General features: G+C 36.9%; 2 protein-coding genes across 3 annotated transcripts in view; one reads left to right on the top strand and one right to left on the bottom strand.

Annotated features, from left to right (window-relative positions):
• The window catches only part of DSG1 (desmoglein 1), a 40,286-nt gene extending 19,681 nt beyond the window's left edge, over nt 1-20,605 (bottom strand). The window contains exons 1-9 of the mRNA XM_011288059.4: nt 20,328-20,605; nt 19,605-20,000; nt 10,150-10,185; nt 9,763-9,894; nt 7,923-8,078; nt 5,423-5,567; nt 3,397-3,563; nt 1,047-1,181; nt 558-743 (exon numbers count right to left, since the gene is read on the bottom strand). Of these exons, the coding sequence (XP_011286361.3) occupies nt 558-743; nt 1,047-1,181; nt 3,397-3,563; nt 5,423-5,567; nt 7,923-8,078; nt 9,763-9,894; nt 10,150-10,185; nt 19,605-19,652 (1,005 nt within the window). The 5' untranslated portion in view covers nt 19,653-20,000; nt 20,328-20,605. The remainder of the gene's footprint in view (nt 1-557; nt 744-1,046; nt 1,182-3,396; nt 3,564-5,422; nt 5,568-7,922; nt 8,079-9,762; nt 9,895-10,149; nt 10,186-19,604; nt 20,001-20,327) is intronic.
• Nucleotides 1-22,090, top strand: part of DSC1 (desmocollin 1) — a 346,452-nt gene that overhangs the window by 150,221 nt on the left and 174,141 nt on the right. The window lies entirely within an intron of this gene.

The following is a 22,090-nucleotide window of genomic DNA, read 5'->3' as shown; positions in this document are numbered from 1 at the left end:
GCTTGGACCAAATCTCTAGTATATTTGTGTTCATAATAAGCCTTGGTCAGCAGCCACAGGGAGATGGGACTGTGATAATTCTATAATGACAGTAATTTAATTTTAATTTTATAAAAACACACTGGAGAACTAAACTTTTAATTACATGATAAATATTCCTAGTGCATATTAATTAATGTACATTATTGACACAGACACATTTTTATAAGGCCATGTTCAATCTGCTTAAAAATATTCTTCAAACGTCTGAAACTGAACCTTAAGGGTTACTCATACTTTGTTGTGAGTATAAAATAACATTCATTTTTAGAATTCTCTTAATTTATATGATCTGTGAAGGCATGGTGTATTAATAGAAGAGACTGTCAAGTTCAAGTTTAATGCCTGGCTTCATAAAGTGATATAAGCAGAAAAATGGTAAAAAAGCTCTATGTCATATATCATTTTAAAACACTGTATTTTATTCTTTTACTCAATTTTGTGAGATGTTAACATTTTAAGATTAACATTTTGAAAAAGACTAAAAAACTAAATTATTTAGGGTAATTATACCATACCTTAACAACCTTTAAAATTCCCACATTTGTTCTTTCATTCATTTCTATGTCAAACCAACCTCCTTCATTTCCAGAGATAAAGAAAATGACTGCTATCCAGTTAGCTGAGTACTCTTCGTCCAAGTCAATTACTCTAATCTGGGCCAAATTTGAATGTAGAGCATTTTCTTCAATACTAGCAGAATACTGAAAGAAGAAGGAAAAAAATTTTAACACCAACTGTGTGAGTGAGAGAAGAACTATACCAGATTTTCAGAGAATGTTTATGGTCATTCATTATTTAGAAAAGAGATCTGTGTTTATAGTCTCATGCTTCATTGTCCAAATACATATATTTTGCCCAGGTATTATGTACACAAACACAAGACAATGTACGTGTTTGTTTACATTTGGGTTTTATGTGACTAAAACTATCACGTGTCCCTATGAATAGAATTATTTGAACAAATTTTAGAATTAAAGTTATTAATTCCAAGGACAAACACTTACTGAAGACTGTTCCATGTATGGGATGTTATCATTAACGTCAAGGATTTTAATGTTGCATTCACACTCTGCTGACATGCCATCTGCCCCACCGTCTCGGTCTGAGCCTCTCACAGCAAGGGAATACTGGCTGTATTGCTAAAAGCACACATATCAAAACACATTACAAAACATATCACAGTTGATCTAGACAGTCCTGATTCTGCCTCATGCAAAGTTCTTTTAGAATGTTAGTTCAACGTAAATCTATGATTAAGACAGGGTAACAGAATATTGAAAATCCGCAGATCTCAATGAATCAATATAGCAGTTGGTTCTTTCTCTTTCTTTCTTTCTTTCTTTCTTTCTTTCTTTCTTTCTTTCTTTCTTTCTTTCTTTCTTTCTTTCTATTTTTGAGACAGAGACAGACAGAGCATGAGCAGGGGAGGGGCAGAGAGAGAGGGAGAAACAGAATCCGAAGCAGGCTCCAGGCTCTGAGCTGTCAGCACAGAGCCCGATGCGGGGCTTGAACTCAGGGACTGTGAGATCATGACCTGAGCCGAAGTCAGACACTCAACTGACTGAGCCACCCAGGCGCCCCAAGCAGTTCGTACTTCTATTTCCAGCAATGCTTATCCAGCGTCATTTAAAAGAAACAACGCTTTTAAAGGCCTCATTTCTTATTATATGTCCAGTGTTGAAAAAGTTTATAAAGTGACCAAAAGTTTATAAAATGACCAAAATGGTCAGGAGGAGAGAGATTAAGGTTTACCAAGAATTAATGGCATGAAAATTCCAAACCGTAAATAATCAGCCATGGAATGTGCAAGAAGAATAAAGACATAAGAAATGATTTGCATTTCTGGGAGGTGGGAGTGGTAGGTGGAAGCAGTGGCGTTATTGATGATCCGTCTTCTTGATTCTACTCAATGGTGCTTAAATTTTTACAAGCTAGAAAAAACCATGAAGCCTTTTCCAGACACATGCATACACACATCCTCATTCAAAATTGTGGATATCATTTTATAGGATTCATAGTTAGCGACATCATGAGGGCTCTCCATGGTCTCTACGTTAAAAATATCTGCTCTGGTGGCCTGCCAGTGACTGCAGAGTTCCTTTAATATTTAGGGCTCTTCACCACTAAAAGTCTTGTGACATTAAAGGAATTCCATTGGGCTCTTTAAGAAAGTTTAAGAAAATGTTAATAGTTAATTTCTTCTGATGGTTGTTTTCAAACAAGTGAAAAAGGAGATACAGGTGACTTAGGAACTGATAGTTTGGGGATCATTAAACAGTGTGAAAGTAATCTCATTTATCCTAAATGTAGGAGTCATTAATAGGGGAATCATCATTTCAAAATAACTATAATAATTAAACTAAAATTTAATTAACTATCCATTCAAAAATAAAACTTCTTCATTTATATCCCCCAAATACATACACACCTGGTAAATCCTATCAATATTTTTTAAAAGATGAAAATGTTGACACTTTTATATTAAATAATCGGACCACATGGCATTAATAAATTCTAACTTGATTCTAACTTGCTAACAATCACTAATTATTTTCTTATTGGTAAATGAGAAGGTTGGTCTGGATGTTACTCAATTCCTTTCCATCATACTGATTCTGTGATTCATTTCCCAAAGTAATCAGTGGTCTGTCAGTAGGTGAGATATAGGAAGGAAAAAGAAGAGTTCTGTTGTCAGATGAGCTTAGGATATTCTGGGCTAAAAGAAAGATAAACAAGTTTCTTAGCTTGTAGGAATTCTTAGAGCTTCTACCATGTTCATGCACTGTGACTCGCCAAGATGGGGGATGTAATAGCAATTGTTTCTTAAATCTGTTTCATTATAGAAGACATTAAAAAAATAGAGCTTTTAGGGGTGCCTGGATGACTCAGTCGATTAAGCATCCGACTGTGGCTCAGGTCATGATTTCGCAGTTTGTGAGTTCGAGCCCCGTGTCAGGCTTCGTGCTGACAGCGCAGAGCCTGGAGCCTGCTTTGGATTCTGTGTCTCCCTCTCTCTCTGCCCCTCCCCCACTCATGCTCTGTCCCTCAAAAATAAATAAACATTAAAAAATAGAAAAAAATAGAGCCTTTGCCTCTGCCTTATGGATATTCTCATGTACTTTCAGAATCTAGTTGTCTTAAATTGAGGTAATTCTTAGGTAGGATTGAATGAAAAGTGACAGTTTAAAATGTATTTGTGGAATTCCCGTTTTTTTCATTTTGAAGATATTTGATATACCATTACCGTTACGTGAAAATTTAAACATATTGCTTTCTTTTTCTTTCTTAGATACTCTTGCTTTTAGAGTCACTTCCTTGGAAACTAACAAACCAATCAAAGAAAAAGAATATTACCTCTCTGTCTAGAAAATTATTCATTGTTCGAATTTCTCCAGTGTTTCTGTTGATAATAAACATTGGTGAATCAGAAGGTTCCTGTCTTATGATCTTGAAGGCTATTTTTGAGTTCAAATTATTTGGTTCATCTGCATCAGTAGCATTGAGTCTCATCACCAGTGTATCTAGAAATCAAGAAAAATTGGTTGGAAATGGACAGTTTGCATTTTTGTTATAATAGAGTATATTGCTTTTTTAACAAGTGTTAAAGTTGGTTGGTCCGTATAAGGTATGCTCTACCATTTTCCCTGTCTACTTCAACAGCTTAGCTCCTTTCTAAACTTTTGCCTATACAAAAAGATCACATTTTCCCAGGAACTTACACATTTCTGACAGAAAACAAAGATATGTTTTATTCTGTGTTTCCTTTTCATGTTCTAGTATTATCCTTTTTTTAAAGCCTACTGTGGTGAAACAAATGATATCAAGGCCAGACCAACTTTTTCCCAACTATAGAACTTACTAGCTATATAATCTTGGCTTCAGTGTCCACCCCTACAAATGGGGAAGATAACAGTACTGTGTTCATTGAGCTCATGAGAGAATTAAACAGTTTAATGAGAAAAAATTATAGGAAGTTCCCATTGGCTGAGTTCTGTTTTGCATGGTCCTTAGTGAAGCGGTAGGTAACAAATAGGTTTAAAGAGATGCTTAACTACATACTTTGTCTTATCCCTTATCTTTTCCGTGAATCTTATAAACAGTTTTGATGAAGGACACTAGAGAAGGAAAAGCTGCCAGTGTTCATGAGCTAGAATTCTTCTTTACACTCAGTCTTTTTTAGCACAAGTGCCTTGTCTGTAAACACAAATGCAAGAGATAGCTCCCTTCTCACTGTGTGCACACACACGCACTTGCCTCTCAAGTATGGTACTAAGGAAAACAAACAGTGGATTTCGATTCCATTTTTCTTTTCTATATTGTGTGAATTTTTACAACAAACATTTTTAGAATGATATTTTAGAAGGGATACCTATTCAAAGCATACGTTTAGTATTTTAATAAATAAAAGTACACTGTAAGGATTTTTGGAATTTATAGTAAATTATACCACTCAAAGGTCAAAAGTAACTATGGTGAGTTGAAGTTTTGAATTTAAATGAGAAATCATCACTGCTGTTTTAAATATATTTAGGACAATCTTCACTGGTGTGCTAGACAGTTAATTTTCCCAAGTGACTCAATATTTGGCAGTTAAAATGTTGCCATTTACAGTAATCCATGAGGAGGACATTATACCTTCAGATAGTCAAAACTCTTACAAATAAATGCTCTGCCAAGTTTATAGGTTTTCTGGTGCCCCTTAACTAACACCACTTGGGACCATCAGCTTTCACTATGCATGGGGGGGGCAAACAAGGTTAAGGTTATAGTGCATTCCAAATACATAAAATAAGTAAGTTGAGTAAAAAGCAAGGAAAACCTATATTTATGACATCATATATAAAAAGGGAAAACAAGTTTTGCTTTGTGTTTATTTACTGTCAACAAAAACTCTTGAAGATTGTGGTCACAAAATAGATGGCCTGGAAGTGATTTCTACTAACGACTTGAAAGTAGGTTAACAAAAAAAAAAAAAAAAAAAAAAAGGCAGCATGAACAGAAGTGGATGAGATTTGCCCTTCAGAACAGCTGGGCTGGGAGGCTAAATTCTCCCAGTGCCCTTGCCACCACCGTACAAAGTACTTTTGGGATTTCTCCCGAGGGGTCTACAACTGAGCTGGTGCGTGAGTTACACGAGAAGACCCTTCTCATTTCTTTGGAGTTGTTCCTTGTGTGCCAGATTGGAGCTACTTCCATAGTTAAAGGGAAGCCATTATGGAGACTTCTCGTGCTTTTCTGTTCTGGTTGCTTTTCTATACTTAATCTTTTACCTTCATGATGACGTAGTACCTTCACATAGTTTGGCCTCTCGTTGCTTGGCTGTGAAGAGTGATCTGGAAGTCAGTATATTCTTGTTTACTTCATAAAATGAATTACTTACTTGCATTAGAATTTTCTTCTATTTGTCCCAGAAAAGTAGACATAGAAAATACTGGAGGGTTGTCATTTATATCCAAAACCCTGACTCTGAGCTCGAGAGGCCTCTCTAAATCTTGACCCAAGGAATTCAGAGCCCGGCAATAGATCTAGGGGAGAAGATAAGAATAATTATTTGGCGCAACAGATACTTATTAAGTTTTTATTTTGTTTGGACACTATGCTAGGTGTTGTGGGTAACCAAAAAAAAAAATAAGACCTATTATTTGCTACAGAAGGTAGATGCAAGCAGTAGTTAGAATCAATAAGGGGAGGCAAACACAAACTCAAAATACCATTTGAGAAAAGGTAACGTGATAAGTTATTTAGAAGAAGACTTAGCATACTGTAACATTATAGGGGGATATAATTATTGAGAGAGATCTTGAAGGAGAATTTCAGCAAGTGGAACTGGGAATTGGCAAGATGTTCCAAGCAAAGGGTTTTATGTGAGGAAAGAAGCAGAGTAATGAAAATGCATTATTTGAAATTAGGAGTCAGGGCTATTGGCTTTGAGGATGGGGTAAAGGAGGCATCAAAGAAAGGGAGTATTCGGTAAGCTTAAGTGGTGACTATGTGGGTGTCTGTATTATTATTGTTGCTGCTGTTATTGTTATTATTCATATATGATGTGTACATAAGTATAATGGATGCTATTTTACCCATGTGGTATATCATATAAAAATGCATTGTGCTTCAAGAAAAGCTAATAGGTTGGCATGGTGACTCAGAGGTTTTGTGAGTAAACATTGTCAGAGGTAAGGCAGGAGTATAGATTTGGAATAGAAGGCTAAGGAATTGAAATAGCCCAAGGAGTACAAACAGGCAGCGCGACTGAAAGCACAAACATCCATTACTATTTGAAGGTGTTTGGGCATATGGGTTGATGGGGATTTTTTAATGTTTATTTATTTATTTTGAGAGAGAGACAGAGTGCAAGGGAGCACGAGTGGGGGAGGGGCAGACAGAGGGAGAGAGAGAATCCCAAGTAGTCTCAGCACTGACAGCACAGAGCCCCTTGTGGGTCTCGATCTCACAAGCCGTGAGATCATGACCTGAGCAGAAATCAAGTTGGACCCCAGGCACCCCTGGATTGAAGGGGCTTTAACCGAGCGAGCTTACAAGATCACGGAAGGTTTTCTTTATTTCCTTTTTATTTTAAGTATTAACAAGTGTTGATCATGATGATAAATGGACATGGAAGCAGCCAATGGAGAAAGCAGAAGAGAGATGAAAACAAAGTTGATAGAATAAGGTTCTTGAAGAAACAGATAATTATGGAACAATGGATATCTTGGGGCTAAACTCTGGGGAAAAAGCAGAAAATTAATTTTATTTTTGGATTTAATGCAGAACATTTCTGAGCTGAGGGAGAGAGAATTAATTGTGGGAATGTTTGACAGAAGGCTTCACACTTTTTAGCGAAGTTGGTCATCAGGTCAGCTGCTTAAAGTGTAAATGAGGCTGAGGGTTTGGACTTTTGTCCCAGCCACTCTCAAGAATGGAAGTGTGGGGGCACCTGGGTGGCACAGTCGGTTAAGCGTCCGACTTCAGCCAGGTCACGATCTCGCAGTCCGTGAGTTCGAGCCCCATGTCAGGCTCTGGGCTGATGGCTCAGAGCCTGGAGCCTGTTTCCGATTCTGTGTCTCCCTCTCTCTCTGCCGCTCCCTCATTCATGCTCTGTCTCTCTCTGTCCCAAAAATAAATAAACGTTGAAAAAAATTTTTTTTAAAAATAAAAAAAAAAAAGTAAAAAATAAAAAAAAAAAAAGAATGGAAGTGTGATTCAGTTAAGGATGGATTAGAGTATTTCCAAAGCACGTTCTGAGCTCAGGTGAGACTGAGCAATGTGAATTTATAATAAAGTATGTTTATTCAGAAAAGGCTCCCTTAGTAACTCAAAAATAATCTCTCAGGATCGGAGTTAAAGAGAAGCAATTATTCTCAACTGAATTAAAGAAAGAGAAATAAGGGGGCATCTGGGTGGCTCCGTCAGTTAAGCGTCTGACTCAGGCTCAGGTCATGATCTCATGGTTTGTGAGTTCAATCCCGCGTCGGGCTCTGTGCTGATAGCCCAGAGCCTGGAGCCTGCTTCGGATTCTGTGTCTCCCTGTCTCTCTGTCCCTCCCCTGCTCTCATTCTGTCTTGCTCTCTCTCAAGAATAAATAAAAATATTAAAAAAAATATTTTAAAAAAAGGAGTAAGAGTTAGGTACTTGCCCTCCCAAACAAATATTCTAGCTTGCCACTGGAGACAGACCAGAGGCTAACATTTTTGGTAAGGCATTTTATAAAGGTGTTTCTCCTAATCTTACTTTGGTTCTGTTGGGTCATGAGATGCTCGTGAATTGAGACAATCAAAAATGTCTCCTATTGGGATTCCTGAAATCAAATCAAATGATTTTAGCTTAAGGTATTCCAAAAATAATTTGAGCCTGAACATATGTATTACATGGAGCCCACTTACAATGAAAAAAGGGGTGACCTCTCGATCAACTATGGATGTTATATTAATTTCACCAGTTTTTTGATTAATAATGAAGATTCCATAAGGTGGCTGATCAATTCCTACTCCAGAGATACGGTATGTAACTTGCTGGTTTGCAGCACAATCTGAGTGAATCTGCAGAGAGAGCACAGGTGAAAATATTACAGAGAGCAAATAGAAAGTGTTATGTTTGATAAACAACAGCCATCTTTCCCAAGAACTATTGAATGTGAGTACCTGTTTTCTTTTGGGAAATGCTGGAAATAGATATTTTTCTAGTTATAGCTGTAGTATTTTCCATAATAACTGGCAGTGTAATAAAAGAAATTCAATTCCATTTCTACCAAATAAGAAAATAATAAAATATCACCTTAATAAATGCAGAACTATGCAGTCACCATTCATTCATTCATTCGTTCATTCATTCAACATTTACAATTGTCTGTGTTATTTTCAGGTTCTGTGCTAGCACTAGCTCTAGAGTAGGGAACTCCTTGCCCTCTCAAGGAGTTTAGCAATGTTGTCATCATATAACTTTGGTCTCCTGATTCAAAATGTTTTTTAAATGTAAAGTTTCAGAAGAGAATTTGAAGTAGATTTATGTAGGTAACAAGAGTTAGCTGACGCTTTGTAGAAGTTCTTAATTCTGAAAATGGGGAGGATGTGATATCAGAAAAGTAAGGAGATCATCCCAAATAAATGACTTGTAGAAACTGGGATTCTTTCTTTGAAATAAAATATTATAGGACTCTATTCAACTCTAACTGGGGAGTCTGTATATCTATCTGAATGTGTGTATATTTGTATATGTGTTTATGTATGTATATATATTATTGTCTGTGAATCTGTGTGTGGGGATGTATTTATGAGTGTGTGTGTGTGTGTGTGTCTTTGTACAAAGGAAGATATACAAGAGAATATGAAAGACAGTGCATTGTGAATTCTTACTTAAAAAGCCAAAAGTAAGTATTCAATTCTAATCAATCAAGGCAGAAAGAATACACATTGAAATAGTCCCTCTGAGTATGCTGTGTTAAATTCATTATTTAAATCACTATATTTTTGGGGGCGCATTGTGGCTCAGTCAGTTAAGTGACTGATTTTGGCTCAGGTCATGATCTCATGGTTCATGGATTTAAACCCCATTTGGGGCTCTGTGCTGACAACTCAGAGCCTGGAGTCTGCTTCCGATTCTGTCTCTCTCTCTCTCTGCCCCACCCCTGCTCATGCTCTGTCTCTCTCTGCCTCTCAAAATAAATAAAAAATGTTAAAAAAAAATTTAAATCACTATATTTTTCTACCTAGAATTTGGGATAACATATGGTCACTTGTATTTATTTTACCAATGAGGTTAGTCAATGTTTGTTTACCCATGTGCCTAAATTTCTTAATTTATCCTTTTAGTGGTTCAGTTTTCATAATCTAAGTGACTATAATTCTGTTTTGTGTTATAACTTCTTGGCAATTTATTTTTATTTTATTTTATTAAAAAAAATTTTTTTTTCAACGTTTATTTATTTTTTGGGACAGAGAGAGACAGAGCATGAACGGGGGAGGGGCAGAGAGAGAGAGAGAGACACAGAATCAGAAACAGGCTCCAGGCTCTGAGCCATCAGCCCAGAGCCTGACCCGGGGCTCGAACTCATGGACCGCAAGATCGTGACCTGGCTGAAGTCGGACGCTTAACCGACTGCGACACCCAGGCGCCCCACTTCTTGGTAATTTATATTCATAAAATATTTAAAAGGCATTTTCTTTTGAACTTTAACCACCCCATCCATTCTGACTTTCGATTCTATGCTTTGGGGTGGATACTTACTTTGGCAATTGGGTTCCTCTTTGAATTGTCTTCACCTTCACGACAGGCTGCAGCGAACTTGATCCATTCACGTTTTTGCCTCCTGATTGAATGCCACTTGATGGTGCCATTTTTGGTGTTGTAATCTCTTACCTTGAATGGGCAGGATAAAGTAGTAGTATGTATTAACTTTTATTCAGAATTCTCATTCCACTGAAGGTTTTGGAGGAGAGGGTATTGTAATGTCAGAGAGGATGTTTAACTGGGAAAATTTTTTGATAATCTATTAATTTTAGCATAACATTCATTTTACTTATACGGGTGAATTTTCTTTGGAAAATATGTTGTGACTCCCAAACCATTTTCTCAATTTTTAATTTGGAAAAAAATAGATTTGCTGTATATTACCTGGATTCGAAATTCACTGTTAACTTCCACCACCACCTATAAGAAAACAATATAATCACAACAGTTAATTTTTAATTAAGTGCTTTATAATTCATGTTATCCAATCATTTAAAAAAATCAAACAAGTCTTGTGAGTCATTAGAATTATTTTATCATTCTGGATAGCAGATGGATCTTTCTTAACTCTCAGGTCTCGTGATGATACTGTGGACTCCTTTTCATTTTGTTTTTACTTTTCGGTTATGCTTTTCTTCTTTTTAATTTCTTTTATTTTTTAACCTCTTTTTCATTCTTCACCTACGCAGATACTCATTATCATATGAGCTAGGACATTGAATCCAGGAGGAGTGAGCGTTAGAAATTTAGGCTTTCTTAGTAAATCTTGTGCCTGAAAAGCTAGAGAGACTCTAATGCTGTTCAGTGATATTCAACAGTAAGGTATGATACTTAAACTTTTGACTATAGTTTCAGGATCTGACTAGTCATAGATGGAATAGAAAAAAAAATGTTTTGGAGTGAAGAAAGGATATGAAACAGGAAGTATCTGAAAAGTTTCAGAATATTTGCTCCTTCACATTCTAATCCTAAATGGGAGATTTTCGAGTGTTTTTATTTTTATTTATTTTTTATTTTTTAAAAAATCTTTATTTATTTTTGGGAGAGACAGAGAGAGACAGAGAGAGAGAGAGAGAGCATGAGCAGGGGAGGGGCAGAGAGAGAGGGAGACGGAGAATCGGAAGCGGGCTCCAGGCTCTGAGCTGTCAGCACAGAGCCCAACGTGGGGCTTGAACTCACAGACAGTGAGATCATGACCTGAGCCAAGGAAGCTTAACCGACTGAGCCACCCAGGTGCCCCTCAAGTGTTTTTGAAAGTCTTAAGATGGTATATTTGCTTTGAGATATGAGAATAAATAGGCCTACGATAAAAGCAAAGAATTTCTTTCCTCTGTAAAATGAGTTCCTGTTTGATGTTTCATGCTAACACTAAAAAAAAAAAAAAAAAAAGTGGTATAAATGCATCCTCCCATAGCAAGAAGAAATTGCAGGCATTTAGGGACAAATTAGTGGGTAGCAGTTTCCATTAGTCTCTTCTTCAGATTTAAGCAATTTCCCTGTCCAACAAACAACTACTCAGGCAGAGCTCTGCCTCATTTTGGCTCTGGCCTCAATCGTTACATATGATTTGTAAGTGAAAGATCAGGATAATTTAAATTACTTTTCTCTAAAACCCTAAAACATTTCTAAGACAGACACTTATATATTAAGTTTAATATATCAATATACTTAAGACATAGTAAAATACCTATCTAAAAACTTAGTGTATTTGAAGGCTAGTTGCATTTATTAAGTTTTAACTTGCACTTAGAGTCATTAAAGTTGGTGTAAACCCTTGTGTTTATTTCTCTCTAAATAAGAAATTTTCAACTTCTATTTCAATTTTTTCAGAATTGCAAAGTATGAAAATTATTATCACGATTAGATTTCATCTGTATCATTGATAAAAGAAATTATAGCTGCATTATAATATACTAAAATAATAGTATTTTTAAAATATAGTAAATTACTTTTTATAGTTTCAGTCTCACCACTTGATAAAAATAAAATTTTGCTTTCTAAGTACCTGTTATTAAAAATTATTATAAATGATACTTCAGGAAAATATGTATTTTTTGGTTAATAAGAGTAGTGTAAAGAGATAATTTTTTTATAGGACTGATATATTCATTGTGTATTTTTAATGTTGATTATTATTATTACTGTTAAAATTCACTGAATGGTGACTAATTACTAGACAACATATTTAGAGAAATCCATGCATTCAATCTTCAGAAATACATGTGGTCAGTACTATAATTTAATTATCTCTATTTTATAGATGAGGAAATTGAGTTTTGGACATTAATTTATGGCTAAATACCCTCCACAACAATTCAGCGTAAATTTGTGCTTGAGGTGTGGGTTTTACAATAAAATATAAGATAGCCTGTTCCAACTAAATTACTAAATACAACATACTGCAAAGAATTGACGTTACAACTTTGAGAAGTCAAAACATTCTGATTTTAATCTAATCTCATATTAGCCTTATGATTAGGAATATTTATGTATAATAATAACAATAATAATAGTGATTCTGGGCAGAAAAAAGTAGATGACCCAAATGGTTTGGACAAGTAACTGAAAAGTTAGTATAGAGTCCCTCGTGGGTGCAGAATTAAGATGATGTTACTTTTTGCTACCTGTGAACTCATGGGCACTCTTTTCTCTCTCATTTGTGGGTGTGGAATGGGGGTGTGGAGATGCCTTATTTGTCTATTTGGAAGCTGTTTCTTCATAGCTACAGAAGTGTGTAGGCATCTGTTATCTGTCTTGCACTTCCCTGACCACACTGCAGTGTCAGAGCCTACTGTTTGTTTTGGAGAACTATGCCAGATGACTAACAAACCTTCCAACTTTATGAAGCTGGGTCATTCTTTTTCCCACGAGAGGCAATTTAGGCAGAAGACCAAGTAGGTTTCACCATAGTGTCAGCCTCTCAATTGAATCAGTAATTAAAAAACTGCCAAGTCTGCTTAAAAATATGTTGTGTTGACATAGCCTTATTGTCTTTTGCTCAGTGTCTAGAATAAATGCTGAAACGAAGTCACTACTGGATGTTCAAAGGCAAAATAATGAGATAAAAAGAGCACTTGGTAGAGTCAGAAAGCTTTCAATGTACTTCCCAAATTCTCTAAGCCTTAGTTTTCTCATTTTTAAAATGACAGGGGTAGACTAAATTATATACAGTTACCTTTCCAGTTCTAACACTAAATCTCTGTGTGCAGTTGGAAAATATCAAAGTTTTTTGATCACGGAAAAGGCATGATAAAATTGTGGGTTTAAAAGATTACCCTGACCACAGGTGGTGGCAAGAGACAGGATTATAGGCCACAAGCAGTGGAGTGTTCCACATCAAATCAGGCCAGAGATGAGGAAGAGCCGAAGCCGAATAGGAGCAGTGGCAGTGGTAACGGACCAGAAAGATCAAGAGAGAGATTCCACACGGTTGAATTTGACAAGCTCTGAGAGTCAAGAGAAGGAAGAAGCTCAAATGATGGCCATTAAAAAAATTTTTTTTTAACATTTATTTATTTTAAGAGCCAGAGAGAGGCAGAGCATGAGCAGGGGAGGGGGAAAGAGAGAGAGAGAGATACAGAATCTGAAGCAGGCTCCAGGCTCTCAGCTGTTTGTTAGCACAGAGCCTGACACAGGGCTCGAACTCACGAACTGCAAGACCATGGCCTGAGCTGAAGTCGGACACTCAACTGACAGAGCCACCAGGCGCCGCCCCCCGCCCAAATGATGGCCATTTTAAACCAAGAGATGAGGGGCAAGGCAGTTGCAGAATTTATCAGGTTAGAATACATTGATTTTGAGATGCTAGAGAAATGGCCGGGTGAAGGTGCTTAGCAAGTTGATATACGTATCAGCACCATGAACAGTAGTTCAGGCCTCATACACAGATTTGAGGGACATCTGCTTGGGTAGGGCAGTTTAAATCATGGGAGAATTTGAAGACCCAAAGAAGGAAATACAACAAAGAAACAGCCTGTGGCTGAGCGTGAAACTAGGGGAATTCCTACATTGATGGAATAGGGAACAGTGACAGAAACAAGTGACAAAGAAAAAGAGAAGAGAAATAGCCAAAGAAATGGGAAGAAAATATAATGCAGTGTCACAGATGTCAAAGGAAGAGAGAAATGAAGGAGAGATTGGATGTGAACAAGTGTCAGGTGGCATAAAAGACTTGAGCAAAGTGAATCCTGAGAATGCCTGTGACCTTCAGGAGAATCCTTCCAGCTGGATGGAACAGGTCCCTCCTGACTGAAAGGATTAGGGAATAAGATGGAGGGGAAGAGAACGTAAAGATGGCCACTTTCCTGGGTGATTTGTTTATAAAAGGAAACAAAAATGGTATCATAGAATTAGATGTGGTGTCCAAGGAAATATTCTGGGAGAGGGAGAAATGGATTTTTGAAGGTGAAGAAAATAGATTTTGATTTGAGAGAGAGGTTCAAAAAGAAATGAGTTGGTAGAAGTGTAATGGAGAGAGCGGGAGGGAATAGGCAAAAAAAAAAGGGCTCTGAACACAGACGAAGGAAGAGACGAAGGAAGAGAAAAGATCAGAGATTAAAATCAATAGACTATGAGAGGAAGTTGAAGAAAATCGTCTGATTGATCTAGACCTTGTCCGTACAGTAAGGATAAGGTGGTTTTCTGTCAGAGTACTTTGGATTCCTAAATAAATTGGAAATATGTGCTGTGGAGGCTTGTGATGGAAATTCACTTAGAAATGAATACATTTTTAGTTTTCTTCTTTTGATAGTGAGGTTTACATTTCTTTGCAAATAATAAAATGATCTTGAAAGTATTAAGTGATTTCTACAAGGAAACCTCTCATATATAATAATTGGGAGGTTGTCTTCCACAGCCACTTGTTAATCATTAAGCATGAACTGCTAACGCATTGGATAACTGTATATTACATCCCAAGGATGAACCTGAGACAAAGCTAAAATATAATAATTTGCTTCTTTCGAAAAACCTTCTCTTGTGTCTTTGTATTACTATCAGTTTGGAGTTGACAACACCTTGATAGGTTGATTTATTTGTTCATTGGTTTATTTATTTATTTGACAAATTTGTATCGAATGTATATTATGGGGATCCAAGGCTGGATTAATTCTTTTAAAGGGCATAAGCTCTAAAAATACGATAGTAAACTTTAGGTGAAATGTAAAGTAAATGTAATAAAACACCATAGAAATAAGTGTTGGGGAAATTCAACCTGATTGTTTCCATGTTTATTTCTTGATTTTTTTGGAATGTGTAGGGAAAGAAAAATATCAATTATCCCACAAATGCCTTTGGATGCTCTTGCTTTGTGTAATTGAATGACTGTTGAGCAATCTTGCATTATGGTGCAAGGGCACTATGAAGGATCCAAAAGTAAATCAGACACAGAATCTGCCCTCAAATAACTTACAGTCAGGTAGTTTTATGAGCAACAGGCAGCCATTAATTTGTGGAGATGTGGTTTTTCATTAGGCAAGTATAAAAGGCTGCACCCTATTCTCGTAGACCAATTGAGAATATAAATCAGCAGCCAATGGCACTTAAACTAATTCGACCTGCCTAAATCCATTAAAGGAATTTGCATAGCAAGCATAACCAACAAGAGTGGCCTGTCCCAGCACTCTGCAAGGGCGTTCCCTCACTGATGGAAGCATAATAAATAACTACAGTGATGAGCATACTTTCTGCCTTTTCGTTAGGCAATGCATGTTTGGACATGGGAATACTCAGCACCAATGTCCTTGAAGAATGTAGAGTGGACAGAGTTATCAGAAACTAAGTACTCTGGGTATACACAAGAGTGTTTTTTTCTATATTCATAAGACTTATTAAATAGGTGGATCTTGTCCCTTGCGGGCCAAACCTTCAAATTTATTGAGACGGCATTCTCGGTGCTTCAGGTTCTTCTGTTACCTAAATCAGGCATGGCAAAATGTTTATCTTCTTTGGCAACTCAAACTAATTAAATGATGATAAATTTGTAGCTGCTGTTTTCACAAAGGTGCAAGAAGACTCTGATTAAATCCAGTCAAGAACACTGTGTAAATGGAAATTATTTTCCTTAAAAGAATTTGTAAATCTTACTGAGCAGGTGAACAGAAATATTTCCATTTTCTGTAAAATATTTTACTGATGTACAATTATCTATAATATATATCACTGTAAATCACTCTATGCACAAGAAAGCATGAAGAATCCTCTCTTTTGCCAAAGCATAAGAGACTGTTAAAAACTGAGAACAAACTGAGGGTTGATGGGGGGTAGAAGGGAGGAGAGGGTGGGTGATGGGTATTGAGGAGGGCACCTTTTGGGATGAGCACTGGGTGTTGTATGGAAACCAATTTGACAATAAATTTCATATATTAAAAAAAAAAGAATCCTCTCTTTTGCTTGTCTTCTGTTTGGTCTGTACTAGTTTGTTAATCCTTCTCTTGCTTTATGCATCAGTGAACACAATTACGGGAATTGAAGATGTCCAGTTCAAATAAGTTGATGAACTATGTAATAAAATATGTATTGTTTTCTGTGTATTTTAGCCTGTGCTGAGAAATACTCTGAAAAACTCCTGCTTATATTCCAAATGATTTCAGCTAAGTTCACATTGTGGAGCAGGGTTATCAGGTGGTCAGAGGTTTTCTTTTGAAAGGAAATAGTAACCATGGAAAGAGCAGCAGCCAGGCTGGTATTATAAGCTGTGCAAATTGGGTTATTCTTGGTAATTGATAAAGATAGGCTTACTTGTTCTTTGAGTGTGAGTTGCAGAAGTTTTGCCTCTATAGAATTTGACACCTTGAGATTTGTATTGATTTGTGTTGACTAATTGAATCTGGCAAAGTTGCAAGTAATTTTCAGAAATTATTAGAACTATAGAAAGCCTACTGGTTCTATTTTACTTTCCTACAGTGGCCCTGCCATACATTTTCTTATTGTCACAACCATTCACAGAGATCTCTTGTATTTGGTACACAGGCAACATTGTTCTCTAGCCTAGAATATATTCCATATACCTTCCCCTCCCCCCCCCCAACAATGCACTAACTTCATGGAAACAGAAAAGAAAGAACAATAAATGAGGGGTCAATAGCATTTCTTTGGCTTGCAGAATGTTAACAGGTATAAGCCATTGCCTGTCTAGGCGGCTTGTCTAAGTAATGGAATAGTGGTGTGGCAGTCTTGCTTGTTGTAAGAGCAGATTCATCAGCTTTCTTCTCCCTGATGTAACCCACTAATCTGAACAAGGTCTAAAACGTTCAGGTATATTAAACAGACTATGCAAAATACACATAAACAGATGGTTGCTCAGCTCACAAATGGATTTGCATTAAATATATTGCCTGTTTAAACGTCTTAAAGGTTTTGGGGCACCTGGGTGGCTCAGTCGGTTAAGCGTCCAACTTCGGCTTGGGTCACGATCTCTGTTTGTGAGTTCGAGTCCTGCATTGCGCTTTGTACTGACAGCTCAGAGCCTGGAGCCTGCTTTGGATTCTGTCTCCCTCTCTCTCTGCCCCTCCCCCACTCATAGTCTGTCTCTCTCAAAAATAAACATTAAAAAATGTCTTAAAGCTTTTTAAAATTGCCTAAGTATGCTCTCTACTGTAGATTTTTACTTATTCTAGACTTTGAGTGGAGAAGAATAAAGACCTCACATAGATTTTTTTCCTTTCTTTTTTTTTTTCTTTTTTTTTTCTTTTTTTTTTCCGGTGAGAGCATACATTCATAGTGAGGCTAGCCATAAGCTAAATAGAAGAATTTGCTATCAAGGTAGTTAATTTTCAGGGGGAAAAAAAAGTATTTTGAAGCAGAAATAGATTGTATAACTACAAAGGATATTTATCCAGATCATCTGGTAAAATCTGCAGTAAGAATAAATTATGATTTTTCAAACCCTAGAAAGCAAAATGTTTTGCCAGAAAAGTTACAATAACAGGAAAAAGAAATGTTTTAATTCACTATGCAGTAAGCTCTTTGAGAAATACGTCTCATAAGACAAATGAGAAATTTGTGACTGATTCCAAGGTAAAATATAGCAACAAACAAACAATCCACAAAGAAAAAAACAAAACTATCCAAATTCAGAAAATAAAGCACAAATGTCCAGAAACGTCTCTACAAAGAAGAAAGGTCAATGAGGATACATGATTTTGATAAAATGATACATTTTACTGAAGAATGACTAATTAGACAATGACTGTTTAAAGCAGTTTCATAGGATGTAATTAGAAATAATCATAAAAATAAAGAAATAAGGTATATTATGCATTAAATGAAAGCACATAAGCATCTGAATAAACTAATCAAATTAAACTGTAATAGGCCTTAATGGACCAGATTTAAATGAAATTAAAAATAAAAATATTTGAGGGGCGCCTGAGTGGATCAGTCGGTTAAGCATTTTAGTTCAGCTCAGGTCATGATCTCGGAGTTCATGAGTTTGAGCCTCACATTGGGCTCTGTGCTGACAGCTCAGAGCCTGGAGCCTGTTTCGGATTCTGTGCCTCCCTCTCTCTCTCTGCCCCTCCCCCACTCACGCTGTCTCTCAAAAATGAATAGTCGCCAGCAAAAATTTAAAAATAAACAAAAAATAAAAACATTTGATTACTCGGCAATACACAGATGCTCCTATACAAGTGCTCATTAATCCTTACTCACCCCAAATTATATTAACTGATCCTAAAGATCCATTAAAAATTCCATGGAATAGGGCTAGTCTTTGAAAGGCAGCTTGGAACTAAAGCTACCAGCTTATTGATGCTTATTTGTAACAAATCCACTGCTATGACCGTTTTTACTTAATAAACTGAATTCAGACCAACCAGCATGTTTGAATCAAAGGTCTGACTTGTTATTGTAGAAACCCAACAATCCAGTTCAAAACTTAAGCAAGTAGAAACAAATATGACCCACAGGACTATATGCTGCCAAATTGGAGGGTGATTTGCCTGGCACTTGCCTCTTTGGATAACATTAACCTTCCTGTGAGAAAGACTTTGATTTTAAAATTCCCAACAGAAGTGAAATTTGATGCAGCAGCTCAGTGTTATCTTTATTATCTCTAAAAAGAGAAAATTAATGATGTGTAAGGGAGACGGTGATAAAACATCTCATTACATTTGTCTGACCATCAAACACAACTTTCATATCACAGTCATTGCTGATTTTCCAGTAGTAAGAACCAGTATCATAATAATTATACTCACTCCTTAATTATAGCTGTTCCTTCACTTATTATATCATTTACAAATCTCCCATATTGTCATGGTTTTGACATTAAAAAATGTTTTAAATAAATCATAGCTTAGCAGTGTGGGGCTTTTGATATTAGTGATATGAATCCCAAACATATCTGGAACCAATGAGACAGTTTGGATTGTGAGGCCAGTTGCAAATTGCTATGCTTTTTAATTTATATGTATCCTATTTTTATAGTGAATTTGCCAGCAGAGTTACCCAAAGAGTGGAAAAATGTTTAGGGTAAAAATCAGGACACACCTTTGATATTAGCTTAAGAGCCCCCCTGCAAAAAGGAATTTGAACAACCAAATGCTATCAAGCAGCGATGAGACTTCCCAAATTCAGTATTTTCCCGGCATGACTTAGCACTGGCTTCAGTATCAGAGATGTGATAGGGTGAGTTGACACTGATGCATTAATATGCTCGAGTCTTCAATTAAGGAGAGAAACACTATTTAAAAATCTAGTTCATAAAATCACCTTGTCATTAACATAAACTTTTAATGGGTTTAGGTTAGAAATAACACTAAATAACACTTTCTAAAAAAGTTCTCACTTGTTCACAATGAGCATGATTATGAGGGTTTTTTTTAACAGAATCCACTTACCAGAAAAATGAACAGCACTGCAGCTGTTCTAACAAAGTGCCAGTCCATTGCAGCTGGGTTCTCTTACATCCAAGACCAAGGGAGTTTCGTTTGTTCTTCTCTGTTCTTTTTCTTTCCCCCACTCAGCTGGTGTCTGATTAAAATAATTTCTCAGTAGATGTTCTTACATGCAGGCTTTGAGGTGTTTCTGCCTTCTCTGGGAGAAGAACTGAAGGTACGTATAACCAGTCTAGATCCCCACCCTAAAAACTTGGGCTGGTCTCACTGAAATGCTTGACAAGATCATCATTGCTCCCAGGTAAAAGCTTAGGGACACACCCTTCTTCCAGTTGAAAGGCAGCTCTCTGTGGGGCTGGAAGATTCACTTCTTTAATGAAGGTTTTCAGTGTCAAGCATCTAAAATGATCAGACGTATGGAGAGTTACACACTTGATAGGGGCTTTCCCTGTGCTTTATTTATAAGCTGTTTAAGCTTCTCTCTTAAGCAGGCAAGTGTAGTCTGGATGCTGATATTATTCAAAAAGGATTATCTGGTTCAGACTAATAATGGTAAGAACCTTCAGGTCAGAGTCAAAAATCATAAACTTTCCATTTCAGTGGATGTTAGAAAATATTCAGTCATTTTTTTAAGTTATTGTAAAAGAAACGGAAAATTTGCTGATGTTAAGAGTGAGGATTTTTTTAAAAAGTGTTAATCCAAACAAGCAAAACTATGATACTTACTGTTATAAGGTCCTCTGCATATGTCACAGTTCCCTTTAAGCAGACAGCTGGAGTCCAGGAAGCCTCTCTTTTCTCTCTAACCGAGTGTCTTCTCTCCTCAAGTACTTTTCCCTTTTTAAGGTTCTGCCCTTATCAAATGTAGCAAAACAGAATTTAAAATATCTCTAAGCCAGATTAAATGTAAAAACCAAGACCACCAATTAAAATCTTGTCAATAGTTTTACAAATGAAGATCACTGCCTGAAATGCTAATGAAAATCCAGAGAGAGCTGCTCTGCAGGTGAGGTGGGTGAAAAGTCAATGACGAGTCCCAAGCACAGAGCCAAGAATCTGGATAGCGAGCCAATTAGAACATGGGGAATACACTGAAGAAATGGCTGCCCACACATGCAAATGGGAGACTGAAGGCAGCCCTGGAATTTATGAAAATAGTGACTCTCACAGGGCAACACTGAAAGTGTTCTTGGGTTATGCTCTCCTCACCTGGCAGTGTATAGCATACACATCGTGAGTGGTGGGAAATCTTGAAATGGCAGTGTGGATGGAACAAGAGATCCAGCTGAGAAGATGTTGATTATGGTCAAAAAGACACAAAGCGTATCTCAGAGAGGATATCTCTGAGGGTCCGAGCCTCTACCAAATGCAGTCATTTCACTACAGATGTGTGGCAAAGAAGGTCCCTCAATGGTGGTTTGAAATTTCATGCCATTCCTCATGGAGCTTAGAGAGAAGGAAATGCAATGCCTGTATGTAGTTTCAGTGAATAAGAATGCTAATGATAAGAATTGATCGTTATGAATAAATGAAATAAGGAATAGTCTCAGGCCAAATTTCTCTTAGGGGAGTAAGATAGAATGTGAGTGTTGACCTATGACTTAGTCTGAGCAAGATATTAGTAGTAGGATTGTATGACTGTGAATGACTGAAAACTCACTGAGCACCAGAGATGAGAGAGAGGATCTTCTCTTTCACCTTTTCAGTGGCCAGTGAATGTTTTATCCACCTTGAATTTTGGGCATGGTGCTAGGCTATGCACAGGCCCTCTTCATCCATTGAATGCCCTTTCCCCAGGCCCAACTCTGGCTCCACCCCTAACTCAAAGCCCTACTCCCAGAGTCCCAGCACCTAGAGCCTTTGTCGGCAGCGATCTCTCCAACAGCTCTCTGGAGAGGAGGTGTGACAGAACCTTAATGTTGCAGAGCAGTGGCTATTCTGACTGTCCCATGAGAACTAGTGACATTAAGCACAAGTAGGAAAGGGAGTTTATGAATCATCATTCCTCCTTCTTCACTTCTTTCCCTGCCTTTTCCTCTTTCCTACTATCTTCATCTCCTTAGAACGGTGTTGTCTAATAGAACTTTCTGAAACGTGGAAGGAAGTGTTCTCTATCTGTGCTATCCAGTGCAGTAGTCACTAACCATCTGTGGCTACTGAGCATTTGAGATGTAGCTAATATGACTGAATTTTTAACTTCATTTAATAGCTAATTTAAGTTTAAATAACCACATGTGGCCAGTGGTTAACATATTGCACAGTGTAGAGAGGTGAGAGCATCATTGCTTTTATTATCTTCTGTCTCGTCCTAAGCCTTAATGCTTGTTCTTTAGAAATTTAACTCCCTTTAATTAAATCTGCTATATTCCTTTTCTCATATGGGAGACTTCTAGCTCTCTGAGTTTCCATTTAATGCCTTTTGCTTCCCTTTCCTTTATGAACTCTTGTTACGTGAGTTTACCCAGTCCCTTTTCCTCCTTAGTGATCCT

Source organism: Felis catus, chromosome D3 (assembly GCF_018350175.1).
Source record: "Felis catus isolate Fca126 chromosome D3, F.catus_Fca126_mat1.0, whole genome shotgun sequence".
Taxonomy (NCBI): Eukaryota; Metazoa; Chordata; class Mammalia; order Carnivora; family Felidae; genus Felis; species Felis catus.
Note: the sequence above shows the minus strand (reverse complement) of the source record. Positions and strands in the feature narration are given on the sequence as shown.